An 18,058-nucleotide genomic window follows, 5' to 3' on the forward strand; every position below is an offset into this window, starting at 1 on the left:
ACAAACATTCTCAGTGTGTCAGTCAAAACCAACTATTTATTACTATGGACAGTGGTTGTGAAAATTTACGCTATAAATATTCAAAACCACTGTGACTAACATCATGGTGTTGAAAACTCTTGAATGTCTGCCATCAATGATTACACTTGTAAACATCATCCAAGCATTTCTATACAAATAAAAACAATTAAGATATATTTCTATAGTCAACACAACTATGGGTGGCCCAAGATCTTTCCACTAAAACTGTAACGTGAATACAGCACAACTCTAATACACAGATGATGTTTGCTAGTTGAGCATGGTTGCTGTATATTACTTGCACGGTCCCAGTGAGGCAGCACTCCTAGACCATGTTTGTGTGTCATTTATTTCCCCAGAGGACCAAAAGTTTCTCATGCATTTGGATTTTTTCCCCCCTTACAGGCTGGCTATCAGTTTCAGACTCCATTGTCACGCTAGCGTGTCCTTTGAGAAGCCCACTGCAGTCGGTCAGGGAAAACTGTCTTTGTACCTTGACGGTTCCTGCAGATTCTCGCATTTTTGTTTTGTGGGGAACCGTGGCCCTCTGGGAATGTCACGAACAACTCTAGCTTTACAAGCTAATGGTGCAAACCTACCCACGGGCCTTACGTTAGACTCTTTAATGCTCTAATGGAACTTTTTCCACCTTCAAAAAAAAAAAGGAGAAAAAGAGGAAGTCGAGATTTATGTCCCTATACATGTACACAGGTTTATCAGAGGCTGGGGATTAGTTGGTACTCATGCTTTGTTCTTCTGTGCTTTATCAGAGATTTATAAAGGCTGTCATCTAAAAGAGCATACTTTAGTGGGCCGTCAGTGTGTGTTTGTTGGAGTCCTGTGGGAAACTGGATGGAATAGTAAATGTTCTTAAAGCATACAGTGTGTGTTTGTGCGTGTGTGTTTGCATTGACAGCACAGACCTTGCTGAGTCAAACGTGTGAATGAAAGATGAAATAATGTTTGCAACATGGGATGCATTGCACGCTCACATTCTGCTTCCATTGCCTTTGGCCTCAACTCCGCCATTTTTATTCTGCTACGGCAGCCAAGCGCTGCTTTAATTCTCCGGACCGCTCAAACATCAAAAAGCTAGACGTGCCATTTGTACCACAATCGAAATTACCACCCACTTGTACGCCAAAGCTCTCATTTCAAGGTCAAATTGTCGTGTTGTTCAACTGGTCATTAAGTTGCCCCTGATGTAGACATACTCGTCCAAGATAAATATTGTCACCTAGACCAGTCAGACTTATGGCTTCATAAAAACATTTTACAGTGGAACTGCACCCAACCCTTTGCAGCGCTTGCACAAATCTAACTGAATCACTTTAATACACTCCGTAGTCATCAAAACTGAGAAAACTGGGTCTGCCTAACATTCAGACTCATCTGATATTTCACACATGTAAAGCACATTGGGGGCTATTTTAGAAGTTTCATACATTAATGCTAGCATTTTCAAAGCTTGGGCAGAGCTGAAACTCTAATGCAGCTTTTATCTCACCAATCGTAGTGAGACAAGCGAAATAACACAAACCAATGGCTTTTGCTGTCGTTTTATCAAGTCAGGATGAGCGAAAGCAAGTCCCTACAAATATTGTGCTTATGAATGTGAAGAAACATTTTTTAAAAAAAAGTACGATCAGCTATTTAAAAATAACCGCTAACCAATCATCAATCCAATTACAAATGGAACTAATATATTCAATAACTTGTTTATTTACGGCATACAGTAATAATAATAATTAATATTTTTTGCCATGGTTTAACAACCTTTGCCATGGACAAAACTGACAGAAATGTACAGAAATGCACGTGTAAAAACACCAGCGATCGCTGGCCTCTTGACACGTCCAATGATGATTCCATCCATCCGTTTTCTATAGCTGTTTATTCTCACAAGGGTCACAGGCTTGCTGGTGCCTACCCCAGCTGACTTCCGGCAGTAGGCGAGGGACACCCTGGACTGGTTGCTAGCCAATTGCAGGCCGTTAAAAAATAATTAACTAAATAAATAAGAGAACAAAAGGCGGAGTATTTAGACACTATTTTGGCTAGTCTCATTGAATTACTATATAGTGATTAAATTACTCTACAGAACCAAGTAAATACTCCATGGTTTGTTCATGTTAGCACTGCCAAACATTATGCATTCCACAATTTACGTATGTTCAGATTTTTCACGTTTTTTTTTGTCATTCGTTCTCTATCAGGAACCAGCGAGCAGCAATCCTTTAAACTCGTAGATACTTGAGTGTCAAATTAGATTATCAATGTGGCTGCTGTTATTGATGAATTTTCTAAAAACATAGAATGAGCACCTCAAACGGCTATAAAAAATCCGACTCACACACACACACAAAAAAGGACTGTTTTTGTAAATCACTTATTCCGCTGACCACGCTGCTTTTCCCACAAATAATTTTCCATCTGCATTTGTTAACATCCTAAGCAATTTTCAGTCATATATAACAATTAGCCATTTTTGCGGTCAATTTTTGAGTCGAGTTTTATTGGGTAAGTGTTGGTGTTAGAAACAATGCACTCATTTTGAGATGTTTTGAGATGACGTCATCTAATTTTGCCAACCTATCAGGAAAAATAAGGGAAGACTAAATGGTGACAAAATGTAGAAGTAATTATGGTGTATCAGTTTACTTTAATATGAAGGTGTTTTTTGACCAAATCTCCTTAAGGCAATATCGCATTATACATTCCTCAAAAAGGCCATTTTTCCACATGCAAAAATGCTGTTTTACATGCAAATGCACATTTTGACAGCTTTTCATTTTGTTGAAATTATGTCATGTTGGGATTTGGATGCGCATGAAGAATGCCTACAAGACGTGTAAATGTCCACTGGTGTGTAGCTTGAGTATGAATGTTTGTTTTTATGTAGCCTGGGATTGGCTGGCGGGCCCTCAAAAAATGTACGCCACCTCATGCAAAAATTCACCTTATTTGAGGACAAACCTAGCAAAATAAATGGATGCATGGATCAAGGAATTTGTCTGATTTTTATGATTTTCAAATAATGCTTAGATTACTTTTCCATTTGGCATTTTCATAATATATATTTCACCAACAAGGTAAGGGCGAATCAGTAACTTTTCATAGTTCACTGGTTTCTCTTGGCTTTCTTGATGGATTAACTTTTTCTACAGCAATATGCATGTACAGTACAACGTGAGCTGACATTCATAACATGTTTTGTGTGCTTATCTTGTGTCCTGGTCATCAAGTAGTCACACTGTGTTCACCGCATTGATTTAAAACACACAAAGCAAACTGGCACCTTGCAGACGCAATACAGTAGAGAGGAGGCTTGTAAAACAAACAGGCCCCCCCCCGCCTCGCAAGGCCCCAGCAGTAACTCAGACTGGACCATTATACTCTAATGTCTTTGGCATGTTCCTTTGAGGTGGGCTGCTAGGTCTTAGCCCGCCAGATCCACTGAATGCAAAGAGTCGAGAACCTCATTCCTTGATACAACCTGAGGACCAGAACAAGACAAATGAGTGTGTGCACCAATAATATGATGGAGACATAATTGTCCATCTTTGGGATGTTTAAAGGATCCAGGTCTTTTAAAGTCAGAATTATCGGCATGGAGTGTAGGTTCTGTATTGGTCATGTAGCATCACTGTGGCCTTTTGTGACTCATATGGTAAGGATTGCTCTGCACTCAGGCTAAGTCCTTCCCCGGGGAAGCTAAGGATGATCAAGCTCATTAGTCACACATTAGTCAACAATAAGCAGAATCGAAGTCAGAAAGCGTGAAGGAGAGATTAGGTGGCCCACATAAAGTTTAAAAGGCATCGTGAATAATATTAGCGCATGTGAGCATTTTAATGGCCATTAAGTTTATGGTGAGAGTGCAGCAGATGCCAAAGGAGAGATTTCGGCGTGTTAAACTTTGCATAGACACAAGCGTGTTCCTCATTTCCTGCGAACGGCCCCTCTCCTTTGGCAGCCCACCTTACTAGTTCCCTCCAGTGATGACGCAAATGACCCATGATGACTGGCCCCCCTCGCTAAAACCTGTAAAACATTAGCCAGCTTGAATAGCAATGACTCTTGCTCTCCATACTCTCCCATCAGTAGGTGGACGAGAGGAGGTTTACAAAGTCTCCTTCCTAGTGAGCGACTAACGTGCTGAAGTAGATCCAGGAGGGAATCGCCGGGATGTTCTGGTCCATGCTAGTTTAACTAACTCTATCACACATAATGTCCAGATAATAATACATAATGTCAAAAAGGAAACAATTTCAGAACGTAAAACCAAATTACACACAATAATGGTACAAGCAGACTAAATATGATGCATTCGTTACAAATTGTGTGTTTTATACAACTGCCAAAGCTTTAAATTCAGTCTCAATTATGACTTTATTGGCCATAAATGTTAATGTGAGCCTGGCTGGTTGATTTTATGTGGCCCTTCAATTGACTGGTGACAAGTCAACTTGCCAGAAGTCAGTTGGGAGTCTAATGAGGACAACCCTGTGAAAATTAATATAGTGTACTGCGTAAAATGGAATGATATAATCATCCCATTATGTTTTAATTATGGATACCAGATTAACAGATGCATTGTGATCAATTTATAGCAGTTAGTGTTGTTTTTCAATTGAATTTTAAATCTCTTTATCTTACACTTTCTGTATGCTGCTTAGATCCGGTTTTCTACATGTGGTTAGAAAAGATGTATGAATCACAGTTTGAAGTGGACACTGCTTGGTCGTTATTTTGTTTGACATGACCTACTGACGGGATGGATGTTTGATTTTAACGTTAATGTGTATTTTTGATATTCTGATACTTGAAAATAAAGGTTGCAGTTCGCATTTGGAACTAGTCGCAAATACAGCAGAAGGTAAATGCTTACAGCTTCATCTGTTAAAGGAAATAAATGACTGTTGACAATTTTTTTGATGTTGTATATCAATCTTTTGATCACCCACAATAGCACATTGTATCTTCAAAAATGGTTTGTTCCAATTGTATTCTTTATTTATGACCTTTATTTTTTTACTATTTATGTTTATTATGGGAAGATTTTAATCTCTTGACAGCGTACCACTCCTGATTTCAGGCCTCCTCCGAATTGAGTATGCACCAAAAACAGGTTACCGATACCACCAAGTGAGAGGATTGATGCAGTTCACTTTGAAAAACGTAGCCATTGGTATCAACCACCATTGAAATCGTCTGCCACTGCAACTACAGAATTCTTGAAATTAAGGCTGGTATCAGCCCAATACTGATACCTTGTGTTAATGATACCCACCTATCCCTAAGTTTAATGCTTCACAAAGGTTTATATAATATATTTACAATTATCGACGTATTCTTATCAAAAATTTACTATATTTGAATGAGTGATAAAAAAGTGTTAATTTATACCTGCTAATCTACTGTAGAATGCCATATACTACTACATGACAAATGAAAAGTGAAACATTTTGAAAAATACTCCTTATCTGTCGTGATGATGCAGTGCCGGTATTAACTTTGCTTCTACTACCCATGAAATCTGAGCATTTGTATTGTTGCCTGGATGACTTATGACTAAACTGCTGTAATATTCAAAGAGCTCAATTTGATTGTCAGAGACTTTGCAGGATGTGACCTAGTTTTTTGGTAGTGGAGCGGGATGTCATAGGAGAGCGCGGCAGACGTTATCTCCAGCGCGCCGCGCTGATTCAAGAACAAAGGAGGAATAAGATGTGGAAGATTTTGTCTCCTCAAGGTTGACAGGGTTGAATAGGAGTTCAGCAAGGTGTACTCTTATGTAAATGAATGTTTGAACTTTCGGGCACTTCAAGCTTGTACACTTGGTGGGAAAGAACACTGAGTTTAATTGGATAGTGTGGAGGTGCACGCACAATCCCTGGTTACGGCTACTAAATCCTGCAGACTGATTTTATTTAACCCAACTGTAAACTCAGCACTCTTTTCTGTCTCCCTTCCCTCTAATTGTCCTCATGAAATACTCAAGGGGAGTCTCAGTCAATTCAGGCCACGAATTCCTCGTCCAGGTAGACACATATCAGTATGTGAAGGCTGTAATGCGGATTAAAGTAGGACGAGGCGAGTTGAACAGCGAGGGCTAATGAAGCGCCAATCGCGAATGAATGATTATAAAACACGTGCACATACTGTAGGCACTGAGCTATATTTGGGATGAGGCCGTTTCCGGCTCATTTTCGAGTCAGTTTTAAAAAATGACACCGCTGCAAGTTGATGACAGTCTTGCTGGCTGATTCCAAGGCGCCTCGACAAGTGCCGTGTGTGTGCGCGCAGCCTTTCGATAGGGGCTGCAGCTTGAGAGCACAACACTTCACACCCAGTAGGAAGTGGCTCTTGGCTTGGTATTGGCCAGAGCAAGGCAAACAACAATATTTTCATCCAGTTTGTTTGTGCTAAGCACCTCAGAGGTGGAGGCTTGCTGTGGGCTGTGGCTTGGAGCCATGGTGGTGGCCAGGGTATGGTTGACACCCACTCTGCTGCCCTCTTAACACTCTAGCAGACAGAAGATCTGGAGGTGTATCTAACTGTTACTACTTTCAATCTGCCAAACATTTTTGACATGAAGTAACCCCTCTATCTGCAAGTATGAATAAAATATACAAGCAACATGAAAACTGCCAGGAAGAATGGTATACTCTTCTTCACCAATCACATGCTGATGTAGAGTGACACAATCCTCTCTCAGTGCATGAATGCCAATTGTACTGCTCTCTTTGGATTTATTGATAACATAAGTGCAGACAAACACAGCTGAATTCAATAATAAAGCTTCACTTTTATATACCGTTTTTCTGGACAAAGGTGCATTGCCATGGATATATTATTCATGCACTCAAAACATTCATATGCCTGTCCTGAATTTGAGTGTTTCATGCAATATTATCTTTTGGCCAAAGGCTTCTGATCTCATTGGATGGCACGTCACAGTTTTGAAGCTATTTGTCACGGCTGTGACTCGGGCAGGTAGATTGTGAACCCCGGGACACACGAGAGACAGCGTGGAGTTGAAAAAACGGTTTATTAACACAAAAAGCACGCACCGCGTGAGAATCTAACCAAGATACTTCAAAGTACAACAAAAGATGATAAGGGACTCAAAGTACAACTGAAAGAGACTATGCGAAAGGTGCAAGAACTTACTGAGATTTGGGGGGGGGCAGAACCAGCAGGAGGACGTCGCCGAAAATGCAAAGTAACAGAGTAAAGTGCTGACCAACTGGCAGACTGGGGGCAAGGAGGAAAAGTAGCAAATAAAACACGAGGGCAGGGGCGCTAGGAATCGAGGGAACGAGGAACGAGGGAATTGCATGTACTCGAGAGGGCTACAAACGCAATAATCCGGCGACGCCCTCCAGCTCTGACCGCGCCTAAATAGTCTCCTGATTGGAATGAGGAGCAGGTGTGCGGCCAGTGGTTCTGCTCCCCAATCTGCAAACAGGACAACACATTAGGGACGCAGGATGTGACACTATTTGCCACTTTAGTTCAAAATTCTATTCAATCACAGTGGTGTCATACATAATTTTCAACATATTGAATAATAATACTCATCTATGTCAGCATGACTTTTAATGACAAAGATTAGGTAGGAATGTAGCAAGGAGAAGATACCACACCTTTCTGTTCTAGTGTAAGTTGTTGTTCTTTTATTCTTTCTTCCAACTTGCTTGCTGGGTGAGAGACATGGTCTTAATGCCCGCCACACAGCTTTCCCCCGAACATCCAGAAAGGCAGAATGAAAACCCCACAGGGTGTTTTACTGGAATTGTTACCCTGGGTTCGCAGTCCATCCCTGGGCGGTGTAAGTAAAACCTGTGGAACAAGGGGCTCAAGTGAGGCAGGAGTAGGGACCAGACAATCAAGAAGACAGATGTTCTGAAGTACCACGGAGCGGTGGCGCTTAACCCATGAGAATCCGCAGGCAAGGAACTCCTCTAGAGACAAACTTCAGACTGCGCACCAGTGTAAGCAATGGCGTCCACTTTCGTCACGGCGGCAGAGCTCCTGCCAGTATAGCCATCTGCAAATCTGGCCAGCCTGTGAATGGAGATTGTGATAAGTGCTTGAGGATGGACCCTCTGCAGCCAGGCAGACGGCATTTCACGACGACCATAGCTTTCACATGAAGAATAATACTCGTCTATGGCAACACAACTTTTAATGACAAAGATGAGGAAGCCCTGCATCAGAGCAAACCAACAATAAATACACAACACAGTGACATCAAATAATCAGTATTACAATACTCACAATCACCAGGCTAATAGTTTCACAACACTGCAACATTAACATTCCTCTTTGTCTGTCAAACGTGGCACAGAGACAAATGACAACCTCTTTCATCCTGTACCGAGAAACAATACACATAACTGGAACATTGCCTCCTATAGGAGGGTGAACCATCCTTCACATATGTCATCAGCAGCAGCATTTATTTTGTAAGTAAACTTGTCAATAGGCCCTTTCAGACTGCAGGAACCAAATCAGAACTTTTCTTATGTAACCAGGTAGTTTGAGTTCTTCCCTCCTCACACACGCAAAAACGTTGCAGGTCTGAAATGGTTCCACCAGGGTTTACATGAGCACCTACACCCTTTTTGGGTATTGATCTACCAATCTGCTTCCACTTTTCTAAGCATAGAATTGTGACATTTGTCACTGGTTCAGTTTGGAGGAATGCAAAAAGATTGGATATGGAGCGACCCGAATCTCATTTGAAAAAATCGGATCTGTGACATTCACACTGCCATTAAAAGATCAGATACTGGTTGCGTAGGGGCAAAAATATTAGAATTGGGTCACCTCGGGGTGCAGTGGGAACCTAGCTTAATTCACACTTTTTTTTAAAGACATCAAATTGTAAAGATCTTTCCTAAACCCTGGATAAAATAGTACAATACAACCTTCACTTAGTCTTGGTACAATCTTGAAGGGTTGACCCAAATTACATCCCAAAATATCATCTCACCAGAGATCATATTTGGAGACGATATGTGATATTCATCCCACATAGCAAGCAAGGCACTTCTGTCCGTGTTAATTGGTTGTCTTTGTATGTTTATGGACATCAACACACATATACATCATGCTGTGTCCAAAGTGGATAGCAAACAAGCGAAGGAGGATAAACAGCATCCTATGGGAATAATTCATTAAGCATCTGCAGAGGCTTCGAAGTGAGAAGCATGAGGGGGTGGAAACAGCATCATTGTCAGCTTTTAGCATTCAGAAAGATGCTTCTCTAACCTTTACTAGTACTGAGTGCATTAATTAAGACTATGTTCCTATACTGAAAGCCATTCTTATGTATAGTCTCATTTTAACTACTGTAATTGTCAAGGCATTCTGGAGCAAAATGTGCTCATGCCCATTGTCTAAAACTTTGGTTCCAGCTCCAGCTGCTAGTCAGGGTTCCTCCAACACACAGATAAAACACCCAAGAATCACTAAGAACAAAACATTGGCATATCCTCAAGAGCTGTGGTCTAATACCCATTTAATATCTGGAAGGAGTTTTGAAGCAAGCCATCTGGAGATCATCCCTCAAACCCGTGACAATGTGCTCAAAAGGAGCAAGCCAACATTTCTCTTTTTGAGGGTTACAGAAATCACTTGACTCCAGTGATGTTTCCGAAGATTACGCAGCAAAAAAGTTTTTTTAATTCAGATCATGGTTGATTGTGTTGAAGCACAACTCCAAAACAGTGGTTGCTTTACATAAGTTAATTTTCAGTTCTAGTTCATTTTCAGTTCCAGTTGATTCAATGACCTTTGTGGGTTTTTATTTTTTAATGGCAAAGTAACAATTAAGTTGTTGGCTAATATCCGTGTGCCAATTGGACATGGGCGGAACTACAAGCTGGAGCCACATTGTGACACTCGCTCTCTGGCTACCCTTTTTGCCACCCCTTCATTTCGAGAAATATCAGACATTTCATATATTTTTTACGTTCATGTAGCATTCTTTGAATTCTTTGCTAGGTAGCTGCAAGTTATTTATAATATTGTTGTGAAAAGATTTAAAAAATTGAGTGCTACAATAAAATATGTAATTACTGATATTTGATCTCATTAATCCAATTTTTTAAATTGTTTTTATGCAGTTTAGTTTGGCAAAGAGCTTTGGTTTTTTATGGGTCGCTACATTAGCGTCTTTGTTGTCATAGCTTGGTACTCTGGATTTATGTGGTAGGCTAAATACAAGGTGCCTTTTTAGTAAACTAGCTCCTTCATAAAAGAAAGCATACCACTCTTCCATCATCAAAGGTGCCAGGTGATTTTTCATTTTAAAGTAAATCCACCATTAATCTGACCGACAACTTACATGCTCTTCCATTTTCATGTCTTCCTTCCGCTTCTGAACATGCTCTCCCACCCACAACAGGAGGCAATCAGGTTTTGTCAAACAGCCGATCAGTGTCCACTTTCAGGTGTGATTGACATTTGATTCCAAACCCCAACAACTCAACCACAAGCATGCGTGCGAGACATAAAAAAGATCAATCAGAATACAGAAAGCATAAAGTTAGAGATCAAAAATTAGATAAACCCCTCAATGATGTGAGCTCTGGCTACGCAATGAAAAAAAGAAAAAAAAGAATTCCCCTGCATTTGGATTGCTTTAACTGGACTGTAAAGAGTGCACTAAATCCTTTATTTGCTCTCATCTTATCAAACAACCGAAAACTGTAGAAACTCCTTGCTTGCGTTTCTCTTTGTTGTCCCTCTAAGTCATGTCCCTATAGTAAATCACAATTCAGGTGCCATCGTGACTGAAGGATATTCTTTCAAGAGCTTGTATACCGTCTCTTCTAAATCCGTGTATGATGGAAAGACCTACTTTTTGCCGAGTGACAGGGCAGCTCAGTGGAGCTATAGGGTGATATTTCAGGATAATGACACCTTCAAGTGGATGTTATACTACTTTGGCTGAGTTTTGTTGTCATGGGGTTGACCATGGCAAATCATTCATAGAAGGCTTTACCTCATAGACCAAAAATTAGTCATTGGGTGATATTTCAATTGAAGTGTAATTTCAATTGTGGTGAAATCATTCTGAAGTCAGCAATGTTCTGATTGCATTTTTGTGGTTTTTAATACAGTTAATCGTTTGTAATACAATTAACAAAGTAGCTTGCTTGCGTCAATGTAATCCTTGCAAGTATAATGCACATCTGGATGGTGTGGCAAAAAGAAGAATTGCAACTTTCAATCTTACAAAGAAAACTATCCTTTTCTGGATTTGGTCATGTGGTATTTTGCAAGCTGATTGATATTTATCTGAGCCCTGAGCAAACGTGACGTCATTTTCAGCCAACAGTAAATGGGAAAGAGGGCGTTCCCTGAGGTGGATGGCTACTAAATTTACATTCCAAAAAAATAATGTTCATAGGAATTTCGAGTCCGGCCACTCAGAACATATTGTGAAGATTTTTTTTTTTTTTTTAATTTCCTCTATAAAAATCTGCCTCCTGCCTTGTTGTAAATGTTCTGTCAGGATTTCAGCTCACATTTCAGTCTATGATGTTTCAGTGGTGAAAACAAACCATTTTATGTGTAGGATCGTTTGCATCTATAGGAGTAACTCATCCATATGTATAAGCTGTTCAGACCCAGACCCTTGAAGCACATTCTCAGTGGACCTGGAAATGTTCTCGGTCTCACATTTATCTTGTGATTTGCTCTGATTTGATGCGAGGAAAGGCTTTGGCCTGTTAATAAGCACATGGAGCCTTGTGTGTCATGAAGCTGTGTGCCGACTCACACACATGAAAGGTGGGCTTACATAGGATGGTTTATGTCTTCACTTGAAAGTACTGTATAGCCATACTGTAGCCTGAAGTGGCCCAATTCCGATGTTTGTTTGCCCCTGTCCGACTTGACTGTGTCAATTTTTTTCAAATGCGACAGGCTACTTGGGGATGTGGTACTTATGGTGCTGGCCGATAATATCGATATTTTGCGACATGAAGTGACACAATACGAGTATTGCAATACCACGTTCATTTTCCAATATATTGCGTATTGGTTTTGAAACACCTTATATTTGTCCTATTTTTTTGTTGTTGTTGTTTTTTTTGTTTTTTTTCATCGATCCGCTCTGGAGAGGCTTTTGTATCATGTTTTTTCTCATTGTGAATCGTGCTTTACATGTAAATCATTCCAACCACTTCAAAAACACCACAATTAAATGTTACAATACATTGGAGTGAGGCCATGTTCCAAAGCAAAAGTGGTGCAGAGGAGGAAGGCAAACAGCAGAAAAAGAAACCTTTATGATTTGGAAGATACCTTTTTCTTTGTTTTAGCCATTGCAGTCATCTCATGCTCCTGTATGTTTTCCCGAGAAGTGCGATAATAGCAGCCATATTAACGAGCAGGAAAATCTCATGTTGCGTTGAATACAGAAGAGAATTTTGAGTTTTCAAGTTTTGTTTTCTTTCGTTTGTTTATTTTACATGCAAAGTAATTTTCATAATACGAAATAAAAAACAGCTTGAGTGACATCACAGATCTGTAATGTATGCTCATAGATGTCAATGATGTTGTGATGAATTGAGCATTCAGCCCTGCAGTGTGAACCCTGTCTTGAGACACTCACAAGGCACCTACCTCTCAGGTTGGCCATTGACTGAGCCCTCTCCCCACACCGAGCTGTTGTCAAAGCTTTAATGAAGCGATTAATTGGCCGCCATTTACGGGGAATCTAATAAATGAGCCTTTTACCGTGTAAATTCACTGCTGCCTTCTACTTCCAGTATGTCTCCTCAGGCATAGCAGCTGTGTAGATGTACAGTACATAACTGCTCTTGATGATCCAAGAGAAGCACACTCTCAAGAGAATGGAGCCTGACGAGAAACAAATCTCTCAATATTTGTGTCAATTAAAATGTCAAATTGTGAATAAGCCAGTGGGTACAGAGACTGTCATGAGGTTTTTTTTTAATCAACTTATATTTATTCATATTTATTTAATATTTTTATTTTTACCTCCAACTGCTTTTTGTGCCTTGAATTTCAATAGATTGTCTGTTTTGATTTGTAAATAAAAAGTGAAATGTTTTTTTTTTGACGTTCAAAAATTCTAATGGCACTAGATTTTGTTTTGAATTTTAATAAAATTTAGGAATTCAAGCAATTAAAATGTAAATTAGAGAATCAAAAGTTTTGGATGTATTTAATTTGACTTTTAAATGATCATTTTTTTTAAGAGTCAAAACATTCAGTCCAGGGTACTCTACTGTATATCAAGCTGGGTTAAAGAATGGTCTAAACATGAATGATGCTATGTTCGATGAGTTACGTAATGGATTAATTTATTTACTCTACTACATTATTACTTTTGTATCTTTGAGGATAAAAAATATTTTGTTTTTCATTATACTGATCTAAATCAGCATTTACCATTTGTCACAGCATTTTTGTGCACACGTGTGTGCGCATGCATCTGTCTTTTTTTTTTCCTCAGTTGGCAAAAGGGCCTCATGGTTCTTGGTTGTTAAAAATCCATGTCGGTTGTTTTCTTTTTTTTTTTTAAATACAAATCCTCTTTACAAGTAAATAAGAACAACAATCCCATTTGTGTCTCATTTGGAGTCAAGCCGCATTACAGGACCACACAAATCACACTGATGTCAGTACAAGCAGGATGCAGGCCAATCCTTTCACTTTTAGCCCACAGCATGACACAACTCAATAAGCCCCAATGACACATTCATTTACACCTGAATTATCCATTTGGTGCTGCTACTGAGACACTTGCCTGTGGTGAAAATGCTGCAGTGATTTGTTGCAGTGACATGTCGGGTTAGGCCACGCTTCTTTGGACCAGAGAGCCGACACACATCCACAGAGTTTTTAGTCGTGCCTTGGCTGTCCAGAATTTTTGCACCACACATCAGTGCTTTAATGCATTCAGTGACTCTGGAGAAAGTGGAAAAAAGTGGGGGGTTTGCAAGGCCTGAGGAGAACACAGTGGCTGGTAATCAGATCCTCCGCCTCCACCAGACCCTCGGGCAGCCAGTAGGAACGAAAGTAAACCAAACCTGACTGTGAAATTGCATTAGACGTCTGTGCTTAGTGGAAAGTGGGATTGGGGGGGCACTCATATTTTATTTTTCATTTACAAGCTACCAATTGCAAGGCTTTACATTTCCAAAAGTGCACACTAAAATGTATCAGTATATCAATATATCAGTATCAAAGATATTGCTTTGTCAAAGAATACTGTATAATGTTCCATTTTAACTGATATTGTCTGCAAACATTTATTTTAATGGTTTCTGTTGTTTGCCAATACTATTGATTAACTCCAGTACATACAATAAATGTCACACAGTATTATTTTGATGAACTACAACACTAATAATAATACTGATCAATTACTGACATTGTCAAAACAAGTATAATGATATTTGCGAAGGCAAAAAAGTTGTTGCAGCCCTTCTATTTGACTCAAAGGGAACATGGAGATGTACTGTACCCATTGTTGTGACCCATGAGTGATATTTCCATTACGTTGTAGCTTTTCAGTGATTTGACAACAGTCTTGTCTTTGTTGTCTCACAGATACTCGCCCGCTCAGACTGGGAACACAAAAGAGGCTCCCGAGGATCACAGGTGGGTTGGCCAAAGCAGAAGTAGTCACATTTGCACACAAAAAGCAAAGGCTTTCCAAGTTTCAAACATTCATCATCTGCAAAATCAATGAATGAAGTCACAGAAGATAATATTTAGTGCCAAAAGGAAGTGAAGTCTACTCCTAAATCATTCATTCTGGTACAAAATGTCATAAACTCACACATAAGCACAAGTAATCACAACCTGAACCAATGAGATTTGTCACGTAAGTTGGCATTTAAAGAAAAGCACTAAGCAAAGAGAATATGCCCTATAAAACAGTATTTTTTTATTGAATAATTGGCCTGTGCATATTTTTATTCTACTGTATATTATCTGCTATTATTAGCTAGCTGTCACATGCCCTTAATGAGCAAGAAAAAAAAACTCAAGTGATCATAGCTGTATTAGTGAGATAACAAAAATAGATCATCTCTCACATAAGCTATGCTATGCTAGGGAAACTTTCACAAATAAAAATATCACTTGCAGAACCATGTCCAGTGGGGTAGTCACATTCGGGGCATCAAAGGCAAGTGAACAACAGCTAAACAATTATTTGGAGGCCAAATGAACTGACATCACCTTCCCCATGTTGGGAAGCTGAGTGAGCATCATCAATGTATCGAGCTGCCACTGAGCCACAGGGCACCGCTGTGGACGACATGGTGAACAAACAATGCCCTTGGACGTTGGCATGGCCCTATGCCGCGTGCGTGCGTTCGTGCATGGCACCGCTATCGGCAGGACAGGCTCACAAAATTAATAGCGGCGGTGACGACAGCGTGAGATTAGATAGTACTAATAAATCCTGCAAAGTTGTTGTGGAATGAAAATTATTTTTTAATGATGTGTGATCTTGACTCTGCTATGACTTGCAATCAATCAATGCGTGCCTAATTTCCTGTTTTGACTCCCACTGTGGTAGTTCACATCAGTGTGACAGTATGATCCCTCCCGCTGGCCTTTTTTGATTAAATGAGAGTAAGGGTTTTAATGCAGGGTTTAAATTAGGGTTAGGATTACAAAGTAGTTTTCAACTAGGATTAATCTTTCAAAGTTGGGTATTAAACTTGGTTTAGGGTTTCAAAGTGGAGTTTTAAACTAGGTTAGTAGTGTTTCCGTCTGCAGTTGGGGTTTCAATGTAGGGTTTTATGCTTGGGTTTATGTTTCAAAGGTGAGTTTGGCTTCCAAGCAACGTTCTGATTTCTAGGAGTGGTTAAAAACCTGAAAAAGAAAAAAAAAATCAGGTCCCAAGATTGTCAACGAGTAGGATTTCATCCAAACCCCCAAAGTGAGGGGTACAACCCACAAAGTCATGTTGACCAGATTTCCAAAGTAGGGTTACCCTCAAAGCTGTGGATTTTTAAACAGCTTTCCCCCAAATGGAATTGAAAAATGTAGTTGTCAGAATTTGTCACCTCAAATTTTGTAGTAAATTATAGCTATGTTTTTAATCTGGGGTTAATGTTTTAATATAAGATTTCAAGCATTTGACACTGGTGTTCAGGTTTTAATCCATTCTCTTAGCGATTGCTTACTTTGCGAATCTCATGTCAATTGAAATCCAGTGAAATTCCGTCAGCGTCCATTGAGTGACAAGACGGGTGACAAGCTCACGCTTTTGTTGGCAAGCGTATCCATCTGCAGCCTGTTTTTTCCCTTGGCTCTATTTTCTTCCCACGGAGGCTGCTTGGCTTTAGCCGTGCAGCCGTTACACCTCGTCGCACGCCTGCATCACACAGCCGCCTCTAGAGCTGCTCACACGCGGCCTTGATTGATTTGCACCGTGTCGTATTCTCTAGCACGCTGCACAATAGCAGGCTCGTTTTCCAAACCACATCTTTTTGTTTTGCCTCATGAGCAAAAAGTGAATGTTTTAGCTGTGGAATTAACATTGAAGTCACAGTAGTCTGGGGAAATGGTCCATATTGTAAGAAATTGCAGACAATAAAAACATGGCGACAAATTCACTTCATGTTGTCCAATCTCAGTAAATCAACTTCTTAAACAAATAAAGAAAGAAAGACCGTATTTGTAGGAATTTGTACCATTTCCAATGCCGTACATTTACAGTAGGTGACATCAGGCTGGCTGCATTGTCTGAGAAAATTGGTGCTTAATAATAGACGCAGATGTTTTGCGCTACGATTGTTCCCATGTAATTTAATGCTGTTATAAATGTGTGAAAGAAATGTAAAAATTATTAAATCTGTTCACTATGTACCATAATTTCTGGACTACTAAACAAACCTGATTTAAAGGCCACAACTGCTATACATTGCCTTAAGAACTGATTTGATGTATTCGGTAATTTCCTTGGTCAGATGTGACAAGACTGGGTGACTGGATTGACTGCTTGTGCTATAGTAAAAGTACAAGAATGAACCACATCACATTAAAAGCCACAGGGGGGAAAAAGTGGGGCTTACAGTCTGGAATTTACGGTTGAAGATGTGACATTCACAAATGAACTGAGTCTTTTGAACGTAGACTTGTGACTGATTCTTTGTAAGGAGCTGTTTACCTGTTTCCCATCGCTGTGTTTGGTAGCTGAAAGGTCAAAAGTAGTTTCTTCTTTCCATCAAATTTGCAAGTGAAAGATGGTGTACACCCAGCAAAGGTACACACTTACATTCATTCCTATTTCGAAAGATAACACACATGTTGTTAACTAATATAAGTAAGCTTTTCACCTAAGTGTTTTCTGAGGCTCTGACAATATTGCTTTGATGCCTGTAAAATCATTATTTGAATATGTAAAGCTCGTTATTTTTCAGTGTGTGGATTTTTTTTTCATTTATAATTTTCCATTTATCTAGGGCCATATGTTGAATACTTATCCAATATTACGAGTACAAACCACATTCTGGAAGTAGGCCTTTGCAGGGCATGCCAGGAGGAATAAAAGTGGTCCTTGAGTGCAGAATGCAGAAGTAGTGTCACACATTCCAATTCAGTATTACAAATACAGCAATAAAAGTAGCTTATTTCAAATTAGAGAACTAAGTAGTATTGCCCAACCACACAAAAATAGGCCACATGAAAAACACTTCTTTCGTGGAATAACTGACTTCCTTTATATGATATTGATTCTGATTGCCCCACACCCCCTCCCGTCCCCTTGCACGCCCTTTGCTTGAATAAAACATGCAATAACAAGATGTTGTGGCTGGGCTGCAGCGGTAGAATCGGGTTCAGCAGAGTTTGAGTAATTTGCTGACTTCTAAAGAGCTCGTAAAGGGTGTTGAGCTTGGGGAAGGTTTGGGAAGTTGGAGGCTGAGTGCCGGGTGTAGTTTTGGCTGGATGAGTCTGGCTGGGAAGGAGGAGAGTCTGGCGTTAGCTTTTTGTTAGTCTTCTGCTATGATTCACACTATATCAC

At 39.8% G+C, this 18,058-nt stretch overlaps 1 protein-coding gene across 2 annotated transcripts in view; it reads left to right on the forward strand.

The window, feature by feature from the left end:
- LOC148422232 (cGMP-inhibited 3',5'-cyclic phosphodiesterase 3A-like) overlaps positions 1-18,058 on the forward strand; it is a 77,664-nt gene that overhangs the window by 30,773 nt on the left and 28,833 nt on the right. For both annotated transcript variants that reach the window (XM_088416782.1, XM_088416781.1), the window contains exon 2: positions 14,626-14,676. In XM_088416782.1, coding sequence (XP_088272908.1) covers positions 14,626-14,676 — 51 coding nt within the window. The remainder of the gene's footprint in view (positions 1-14,625; positions 14,677-18,058) is intronic.

The sequence above is a fragment of the Hippichthys cyanospilos genome, chromosome 6 (genome assembly GCF_059441005.1).
Source record: "Hippichthys cyanospilos isolate Australia breed blue-spotted pipefish chromosome 6, RoL_Hcya_1.0, whole genome shotgun sequence".
In the NCBI taxonomy this organism is placed as follows: Eukaryota; Metazoa; Chordata; class Actinopteri; order Syngnathiformes; family Syngnathidae; genus Hippichthys; species Hippichthys cyanospilos.